This window comes from Arachis ipaensis, chromosome B10, assembly GCF_000816755.2.
Source record: "Arachis ipaensis cultivar K30076 chromosome B10, Araip1.1, whole genome shotgun sequence".
Taxonomy (NCBI): Eukaryota; Viridiplantae; Streptophyta; class Magnoliopsida; order Fabales; family Fabaceae; genus Arachis; species Arachis ipaensis.
In genome coordinates, this window is record NC_029794.2 from 22,126,483 (window position 1) to 22,137,275 (window position 10,793).

General features: G+C 31.7%; 1 protein-coding gene across 13 annotated transcripts; it reads left to right on the top strand.

Annotated features, from left to right (window-relative positions):
* Positions 5,219-10,438, top strand: LOC107623796 (TATA-binding protein-associated factor BTAF1-like). Of its 13 annotated transcripts, none has more exons than XR_002355128.1 (9): positions 5,228-6,071; positions 6,156-6,342; positions 6,444-6,479; positions 7,223-7,292; positions 7,452-7,507; positions 7,753-8,179; positions 8,796-9,287; positions 9,377-9,445; positions 10,069-10,438. XR_002355128.1 is itself a non-coding variant. In XM_021113101.1 (5 exons), the coding sequence occupies exons 1-4, from the start codon at positions 6,400-6,402 to the stop codon at positions 9,437-9,439; spliced, it is 339 nt and encodes a 112-aa protein (XP_020968760.1). In that variant the 5' UTR covers positions 6,362-6,399; the 3' UTR covers positions 9,440-9,445; positions 10,069-10,438. The 13 variants fall into 13 exon arrangements, 3 of the variants coding, with proteins under 3 accessions (XP_020968760.1, XP_016181657.1, XP_016181656.1); XR_002355126.1 differs by having other exon boundaries at positions 5,233-6,071; positions 7,840-8,179; XR_002355129.1 differs by having other exon boundaries at positions 5,233-6,071; positions 7,856-8,179.

Consider the following 10,793-nt stretch of genomic DNA (forward strand, 5'->3'; position numbering starts at 1 on the left):
GTTTTTTAGCCTTCCGGTTTGCTACTTTATATATTAAAAAAAAAAGAAACCAGAGAGGCAAGAGGCTCTCTTCTCAGTTCTCTCTCCAAACACGAAACCCTATCGCAGCCACCTTCAAGCTCCAGAACGCGTGCCAGCCCCCGCCACTGTCGCCGCCGACAGTGGCAGCCGTCTTGAAGGTCTGCTCGGCCCTCTCAAAGGTCAAGCTAGTTGTCGTCGTCGGCCCTGAGTTGCAGTTTTTTTTGTTTTTGTCATCGTCTCCAAACACGAAACCTTATCGCAGCCACCTTCAACTCAGTTGTGGACTTCTCTCATCGCCGTCACTCACGTATGTTTGCTTCTCGTCGGTGTTTTTCTTCTTCGTCTCTGTTCTCTCTTTCTCATAGCTCAGTCACTGTTACCATTGCCTGTTGGTAAGCGTCCATCCCTCTACTGCTTCTTCAGTTTTCATTTTTAGGAGTTAATTTCTATTTTTCTGGATTTAATTATGTTGATTATTGATTATTTTTTTCTGGGTTATTTAGTTGTTTTCTGAGTTAATTTTCTTCGTTGTTCATTGTTGTTAACAGGGCTGGATTGTTGTTTTGTTCTGACTTCTGGGTTAATTCTTGTTGATTATTGGTAAATTTCTGAGTTATTTTTGTGCTATTTGTTCTAATTCTGAGTTAATTTACTAATTGTTGGCTTGTTGCTGAGTGAAATTAGTTAAACTTAAAAACTGAGTTTTGTTTTGTTATATTGATTTTGATTTCTGAGTTGTTGGTTGCTGATTTTTTCTAATTCTTCTAATTATGAGTTGTTGATGGTACTTTATTGGGAATGAATGTGTCGGCATATAATTGAGATATTTGTGCTCTTCAACTGGTTCTAGCTCTGATTTGATGTTGAAAGAAGAGTTTTCAGTTGAAATTTCGGATGAAAAAACTGATAAGCTTCACTCTATTATTCTTTTGTTGATTTATGCTCTTTTGGTTGTGCTGGAAATACAAAAAGGATGTTGCTGGTTAATTTTTTTATTTTGTTAATTATATGAATTAATCATTCTGTAATTTTGATTTTGATATAAGTTCAATTTTAGAACCTAGGATTTTGAATTTTGTTATATTGAATTTTGTCATATAAGTTTAATTCTATTATATTGAATTTTACTGGATATAAATTCTGGATTTTGAATGTTGTATGAATTGATATAATCTTCTGGATTCTGAATTGCTGTCATTCTTAATTGTTGTATATAATTTGAATTTTTAGATTTTAGATTCAGATCCGCTTATTAAGCCATGGCAAATCCCTCACCCGATTCAATCAATCATGACATTTGTGGACATGTTTCTGCATTGAACTGCGTATTTTTTCTTTTGTTAATCTCCTTATATGTTATATTGTGTTGTGTTCTCTTTGACTGGTATAAAGCCACTATTGTTATATGGTGGAAATGTCTAGAATGAGGTAATTGTTAAGAATGTAGTTTAGGGAATTTTTTTTTTAATTTTTATTGGTACCATTTACATCTAAATAATAGAGGAACTTTGTGTTAATTATTATGAATAAATTATTTCTATTAGTGTTTTTATTGAGCATCTTAATGTATCCAATGTTAATGTTTTTAAGAAAACTACTAACCTCTAATCTTGAGGTATAACACCTTTTAGTTTCATGTTGAGGTATAACTCAAAAATTATTTTCATATTAAAATTTTTTTATTTAGAAATTATTAATTATTTTTAATAATTTTATTTAATATTTAATTAAACCGGTTGAACCCCGGTTAAATCCTGAAACCACGATAGAATAATTAAATAATATTAAATATAATAAATAAAATTATAGATATATATTTATAAAATTATATATGTTAAATTAAATAAGGTAATTTTAGGTTATTTTTTTCAAATATTATCGCTAAATTTTTTTAATAGTTTCGAATTCAACTTTTAAGAATAAAATATTTTAAAAAAAATACAGTTACAGTTCACTAAGTAATTAGGTTTTTAGTAATAATGTTCGGATATGGAACATTTTTAAGAAAAATGTCAGTGCATTAATCTGCATGCAATACAGGCCACGGAGAGAAGAGAAGAAAGCTCAGCTGGTTATTATAATTTTTAATTAAGTGTGGCCGAAAAGAAGAACTCTATGACATTCTTATTGGTGACATTATTAATTATAGAAAGCTAGCTTTACATAAAAAAATAAAAGAAAATTTACCAGATTAAGATGTAAGCACTAGCAGGCCATTAGTGCAATAAAAAGATAATGTTTTTAATCTAAGCTTTCTGTTTTAAAAAAATTATAGTACGTAGTGGGAGAAAATAATATAGATAAATAATAATTATTATCTCATGATGATCAACTAACTAGTTTCTAAGAAATTCATGTAGTTTTTTATTCACATTAAGTTGAGGGTAAATCACTCCAATAATAAACTAAAGCATTGCAAATATTACATACATTATCTAAAATTAAAAACATTATCATATTAATAGAGAAGAAATTCATATAGTTTTTTATTCATGTACTCATTTGATTTATTTAGAGTCTAAGCATTCATGCATAAATCGAAGTAGTTTGATTCATTTTATTATATTCTTTACTAAATCGATATGATCTCATTCGAGTTGCTATTAAAATTTGTAATTCGATAAATTCTGATTCAATTTATATAGAAATATAAATGGAGACATGTATATAACATTTTTAACTTTGAATGATGTATGTAATATTTGCAATGCTTTAGTTTATTGAGGTGATTTACCCTAAAGTTGATGCAATTGAATCGCTTCAGTCATAATCAAGTTCAGCCATGATATATGTGTTGTTTAAGTGATGGTGGCGATCTTTCTTATAAGAAGGGAACCACTCAATTTATATATATGTGGTTTAGGGAATTTAACGGTCCATGAAGACATATTGTATACATATCCAAGAAAAATATTATTAATAGAGAAGCGCACTTGAAAAGATTGGGGAAGAAGGCTAAGTGATGAGAGGGTGATGTTTCTTTACTATGTTTTCCAAATTATTATGTGGGAATATATATCTCCTAGAAAATAATCCCACTAGTAAGGTGTGATATGGTATGATATATCTACATGTTATGTGTAATTAGTTTCCAATGAGAAATTCTCTTTTATAGGTGGAAAATGCATGTGATATTCTAGACATGTTTTCTCCGTCGTGCAGGTACATATATTTGTATGATAGTATGTCATGAAATTGAAATACCATGCCCTAGAGTTTACTCAGTAAAATCTATCATCGACTGGAGTGGTTATTGCGGCATAAATGAATCGTCGCAGCATATTTTCAACAATATTTGGGATGATATACGTGGTGGCCGAATTGTGGTCTAGTATTACCTATTAGAGAAATGCTATTTGTACACCAAAATCAGTCACCAATGTATTTGTGTATAATTATATATGTGTGGTTTAATTTATTTTCAATGTGTATTTGTATTCTAGTATGTATTTTATACTAATGACTGATTTTGGTGGCTGATTTTAATGTATACGTAGCATAACCCTACTCATTAATATTATTCTTATTTATGATAATTACTACAATAAAATTGCATATTCGTGACAGTATTTCTTATTGTTTAGTGATGGCTATTGTTAAACTTTTTTGTCACTGTTATAAAACTGTCGTCATTTAAGCGTTATCAGTGCACTTAGGAGAGGTTTTAGTCTTTTAGACAACAGTTGATAGAAGTATTTCTAAATAATTTGCAATGGTTTTAGAGGTATCAAACTGCTTATATTACTAAAATTTTCAATTTCAAACCAAATAAACTCATTTCTCAATAAAAAATTCTACATCAAAGCATTTATATAATTAAACATCTAATTTGTTATTCGTCAAAATTATAATTCATATATCTATGAAGAATAAGTACTACCATACACAATATAAATCTTGCACCTAACTTAATGCTAATCAAATATAGCATAAAATCCTCAGAAGTGTAAATAGTTTTCAAAATATGAGGTGTCAAAATATTTTATAATATGATGACAATCCTTAAATCATGTTGTGGTTCGTGTGTAGCGCAGATGAAAAAGGCCTAACTCTTGTTAGCGAGTTCAAATCTTCTACTTAAAATGAAAATACACAAATGTACATATGATTATCAAGGTCAAAGAGACATGAAGGTGTTTTTGAAAGAAATATTTTAATTTTTAACTAAAGGATTAAAATAGAATAAAATAAGACATTTGACATAAAAAAAAAAAAAAGAAAAAAAAAACGTTTCAAAAGTTAAAACAAAATTAGAATTTATTGTGCTAAATGTTAGAGACTAAAACATTATTTTATCCAGTTATGGAAATAGTTCAAAACCATAATGATGTATTTAACTTTTCTGGATGATTAATATAGTTTAAACGTTCCTTTGGGTCTTAGAAGGATATGCATGCAGATACAATGCAATCGGCAAGTAATTGAAAGTCAGTTGGGATTACTTAGGATTGGTTACCAATTAAGAAATAAAGGTTTTATAAATTTGTTATTTTAGTTCCTGTTCAGCTAGGATATATTGCTCTTGTTAATTCTGTCAAAGTGGGTAGCTTATGCAATTTTATTCTATCTTAACAGGGTTTGTTAAAATAAAACAAACTCAAAAAAAATTCAATTATAATTTTATCTCAAAAAAAAAAAAAAATCAAATTAGAACACAATTTTTTCATAATCTTCTTTTAGATTCTCAACATCAATAGAATTATTTATTATAATATCTGATTTCAAATTACTGGAAAAAAATAGTTTTAACTTAATTTTTAAGTAACGAAGAATTTTGAAACAACAATATTTACAATACAATACAAAAATAGAAAAAAATCTTTTGATAAAAAACAAAAGAACTATCTTTATTTTAAGAACCAAATTTAGTGATATACACTACAAGAAAAAATCTTGCCGCCACCTTTTTTTAGCCACGCTTTAAAAGCGTGACCTAAAATATTCGATCAATGGTCACACTTTCATTAGGAGGTAGCAATTGGTTAGGCATTTGGCCCCGCTTTTTATGTTATGCTTATAAAACGTGATCGTAGTTAGATCGATACATTTTTTAAGCGAGGCTAATTTTTTTATTTTTATTTATATTTTAGTCATATTCTCTAAGTGTGCATGCCCATTTTCTCTAACTATTTGGGCACCTATTAAGTATATGACTATTTAATAGAGCTGCTAGGAGTCTTGATCTGTTTCTTGTTTTAGTGGAAGTCTTTTACCTAAATCAGGATGATTAGCTATCAGGTAGAAATAGCCAAATTCTTTTGTACATTTAGTTAAGTTGATAATAATAATTTTTAATTTAGCAATTCATTCCTTGTTCTCTTCTCTGTTTCTTTCTCTTTTTATTTTTCAATATCATTTATATGGTATCAGTGAGTCAAAAGATTCATGGGCGATGCTATTAATGATCCCACACTCACTAACACTCCGGCAGTCACCACCACTGTTGCTGTTCTAGTAACAAAATTCTTCGTTGTTCCTCTATCTGAAAAGCTCTCCAATAAAAACTTCTTCACATGGAGTCATCTTGCAACCTTAACAATTTGTCGCCAAGAACTCTAGGATCATCTTGACAAAGAAAAGATTCCACAACAGTATACAATTCTAGCAAATCACTACAAAAAAAGAAGTTTAAAATGGCAATTTATAGTGTTGCCATAATTAATTTTTATAAAATAACATTTTTAATGATTCAGGCAGTTTTAACAGCCATAATCGAAACCCATCATTAAAAAAAAATGCCCAAATAAAACCCTCTCCAACAACGGAAAACCCTAATCCAAAAACCCATTACTATTGAAACCATAGCGTGCTGCCACCAAAACCAAAAACGAAGACTTGTGCTCTGCTCCGGCGACAATATGCTCCAGCGACTGCTCCGGTGATAATCTGCTCCAGCGACTGCTCCAGTGATAATCTGCTCCAGCGACTAATCCGGCGATGATCTTCTCAGTGGTGTTATCCTCCAACGAGATTGTGTGCTCTCTCCAGCGATGATCTCCTTTAGCAGGTTCTCCTTCGGCGGCGCGTTCTACTCCGGCTACAATCTTCGTGTGAGGGCAAGGCTGATCTTCTTTCTCTCTCTCAATTTTCTACTTTTGTCAAAAATACCTAAAAATTTGAAATGAAAAATCAAGTTGCAGAAATTTCATAAAACTACGAGATCTGTTGCGCAAGTGTTTCCTCCAACGATCTTCTCCAGCGGCGATCTCCTGCATTAACGCTTCTCTTCCATTGATGAGATCTGTTGTGCAAGCGTTTCCTGCGGCATCGAGTTGTGTTCTGCGATTTCTCCATATCCATCGAGCTTCGTTGAGCATCTAGGTTAGAGTACAAATTTGCATTATCTTCTTCTGTTTACTCACGATTGGTAAATATGCTATGTTCTATGCTAACAATGACTATGTCTTTTTCTTTAATTCTAGGTTTTTTATTTTCTTCTTTGTCAGACGAAATTGGAGGTTAGGAATTCACTAAATTTTCTTCTAATTTTGTATGTATGTATGTTAGATGATTATGGATTATGATGATATCATGTTTGAGCTCCCTTCTCTGTTCTATTCTTCCCTCTGTTCTATTATGATGATATGATGATATCTTGTAAATTTATATATTTGTTATCTTTAATAATGTTGATTTCTGACTTTTCTAATTGATCAAATGTATAGGTACTTCTATTACTTCTATTACTTCTGGTTTATCAAAATCTGTCATTTCTTGAATTTTAATTGTGGTTTATTATGCCTTGAGGTTTGAATATAGTTATGTTTCATGATATCGAATACTATGGTGCATGGCATGGTGTTCTTCAAATTGTTATTAATGTGTAAGTAACTGTTTAGGGGGCTAGTAGTCAGGGAAGACTGTAACTCAATCTCTTTGAAAACTTCCTACTTTAGTCATTCTAGTTTTGATGATAGTGACACCTTTGTTTTGGTTTAAAAGTTTTTAATCCATTATTTCACAATTGTTTCTGCACTCAGGGTCTTCAATTCTTCCTTGCTTTTGTTTTCTTAGTTCATCAGAGGACGGGAACTGTCTTTGTTTAATTTTGTTTTATTTATCTTGATGTGTCATTCTATTTTAAATTTCTCCACACGGTGTACAAGTGTACAAGTGAGTGCTAGTTTTGACCTCTGTATTTTCTCTTGGCTCGGTTAGTGTACCTTGCTTCTTTTTCAATCTTTTCCCTTTGTTTGTGCAGCATTCTTGGCGGCAGTCATGGTGTGCCTCAAGTACATTACAAGGGCAGGCAAGGTGACTATTATATTATGGTATGTTTCTGGGTCTTATTCTAGAGATTTTTTTCTCAATTATTACATTTTGTTCTATAATTTTGAATTTTCAATGGTGCTGCAATATTTCCCTCATCAATGTTTGCCTTTTTTTTTCTTATGAAGAGTCTGTTTGACTTGAGGAATTCATTTTTTTAGGTTATGAATATGCTGGGTCCGAGCTTGTGGGACATCTGGAATAACAACTCCCACAGGTAAGTGCCACATCACTATTTGTATGAAGCTGAATTACTGTGTTATAAGATGGGATGAGCTTGTCAAGAGAGATGCCTCTTTTTCAAAAGGGTGATATTAATTTGTTTAGGACAGAACATTGGAAACAAAGACAACAACTGATAAGTTGAATAAATTCTGGAAAATTTAACCATATTTGTTTGGGTCGGTTTTTACTGTTTTGCCTATGATATTCTGCTTAATATGCAGAATGTATTTCTTGTAGGTGGTACGATCTATTGTGCCCTTGTTAAATGAGGTGTTAAATCCAAAATTATTGACACTTCTCCCGTGTATTTTTAAATGCATTCAGCATTCTCATGTTGCAGTTAGATTAGCTGCTTCACGCTGCATCACTTCCATGGCTCGGTCAATGACTGTGAAAGTTATGAGTGCTGTGGTTGAAAATGCTATCCCAGTGTTGGAAGATGCATCATCAGTTCATGCTCGTCAAGGAGCAGGCATGTTGATTAATTTTCTTGTTCAGGGCCTGGGGGTAGAGTTGGTCCCTTACGCTCCATTGTTGGTAGTTCCACTTCTAAGGTGCATGAGTTACTGTGATCAGTCTGTCAGGCAGAGTGTGACCCATAGTTTTGCTACTCTTGTGCCTTTACTTCCTTTGGCACGAGGCCTTCCTCAACCACATTGAGAAGGTAAATTGGACTTCATTTTGGAGGCTTAATATTTTCATCATTCCATTCTGAAAAATTTGTGAAATATAAAATCTCATCAGGTTTTGGTAGAGTTGGTTTCTGCACTATAAGAAAACTTTTTATGACTCAGTCCAAGTGATATATGGATGCTGAAGTTGAATTTCTTCACTTTGGTCTATGTTTAGAGCCCAAAAGGCTTTTGCATGGAGGTGCATGCTAGATATAGAGATCATATATGAGTCTTTACCCAAGAATTTAAGCTTTTGGGGAGGGAGTTATTAAAATATGCATTGACACCTTTGCCCAACTTAAAAACATTGCATAATTATGTTTTAGATCTTCTCATAGCTACTTATCTCTTCCCCTCGCCCTCTCCCTCTCCCTCTCCCTCTTTTTTTTTCAAGAGATTCTTCATGTTGAACATTTCAAGACAAATCTGAGATTGAGATCTTATGTTGTATACGGTTTTACTTCATCTGTTAAAAGACATTCTTCTCGCTTGATCTTCATTTAAACCCCAATTTCTATTTTGTAAATTTGTGATAAAAAAACATGAAGATGTGCTCATAATTGTTCATTTTTGTTATTGTTATTACTAATATTGTTATGCTTCCAGGTACCAACAAGAAGGCATAAATTGGTTAGCTTTTTTGAAACGTTTCAAGCTTCATGGAATTTTATGTGATGACATGGGGCTTGGTAAGACGCTTCATGCATCGGCTATATGGCCTCTGATATCACTGAGCATCGAACTCAGTCTGGGAATGGAGATCTTCTACCATCTTTGATTATTTGCCCATCAACCCTAGTTGGACACTGGGCCTTTGAGATAGAGAAATATATTGATGTTTCAGTTATATCTTGTCTTCAGTACGTTGGTTCTGCTCAGGACTGAATGATTCTTCGAGATCATTTTTGCAAGCATAATGTCATTATAACATCATATGATGTTGTCCGTAAAGACATCGATTATTTGGGACAGCTTCTGTGGAATTACTGTATTTTAGATGAAAGGCATATAATCAAGAATGCTAAGTCCAAAGTTACACTTGCTGTAAAGCAGTTAAAAGCCCAACACCACTTGATATTGAGTGGGACTCCAATACAGGTTGGTGTGGTGATTTTTTGTTCTCATTAAAGGTAAACATATCATGACTAATTAAATAAACACACTACCTCTTTTTTTTTTTTTTGCAGAATAACATCATGGACTTGTGGTCCCTTTTTGATTTTCTAATGCCTGGATTTCTTGGAACATAGAGACAGGTAAAATTGTGATTCCTTTACCAAGGATTAGGAGTTTGATGCTTGCTTCCTCATTTTTCATAATTAAATTAATTTTTGGCACATGGAAAAAATGGGCCTATGCTTATCCATGTTTAAAAGCCAAAGCATGTAGGTGTGTAGCGAGGTATAAAACAATTCTTTGGCCTTATACCTAATATTTTATTCTCTTAAATTGATTTGTTTCTTGATATTAGTTTTATACTTTTATCCTTTTTCGTCACCATCTTCTCATTTATCAGTTCATACACTAGTACCCAATTTTCAATACCTACAAAAGTTTTGTACCTTTGTATCTGTTCAATTCATACATGATTTATTACTTCTCCTCTCTTTCATACACACACGTGACAGAGAGATGGAGAGAGAATCAGATCATGATATATCATTCTTCTAGTGATAATTGATAAGACAATTCACCAGTATTTTTAACTGTTCTTTTTATGTAATTAATTCATATATATGTCTCTTTTTATGTCTTTGTTTGATCTTTTGAACTTGTTTTATTTTCCTTTCTTTTTCTCTTGAGGAGGGCCATATATACATGACTTGATGTAAGTAGAAAATAATTAAAGGTTGGTCCTATCATTCATTTTGTTTTGCAGGTAAAGTCTTGTTTTCCTTTCCTCATACTAATTATTACTTCTGCTCTACTGATTTGGGACGAAAAGAATTTGAAGAGGCTTAAAAGCAGTGGAAAGTCAAAGAAAGTTCTTTGAAGACTAGGAATTTTGGTGGGTTAGTTTTTCAAGCTCATGCCAATGCTATCAGAAATGTTATGATGCCAGAAGTCAACTTTTTAACTTACAGCTCATGTCCTTCGAGCTCCTTTTTTCTTTTTTTTTTGTGCATGTCTATGCTAATACTTCTCAAAGTAATAATTAGTGGATATGATTTGCTTAATTATTTGTATAGAAGTTATTACTTTTGATTTCTAATACTAAAAAACTATATATTATGTTTGATACTTTATTTAAGAGTTGTGTAATATTTTGTTTATGGGTTATGATTTTTTATTATTGTGAAATTTTAAGCAAAAAATTATTTGTTTAACGTGGTAAAAATAATAGTTAAAAATACCTTTTTAAACGATAAAAGATGTCATTTTTATTCAGTAAAAATAGTAGTTCATGAATTCCATTTTAAACAACATGAAATGCTATTTTAATTCGGTAAAAATGTCGGTTTTAAACGTCGTTTGAACCAATTAAAAAATGCCGTGTTATCTGGAAATAACGGCGATTTGAACCGCCATTTTAACCAACCAAAAAAATGTCATTTTATCAAACCGCCATTTTAACCAACAAAAAAAAAGTCATTTTATCCGGAA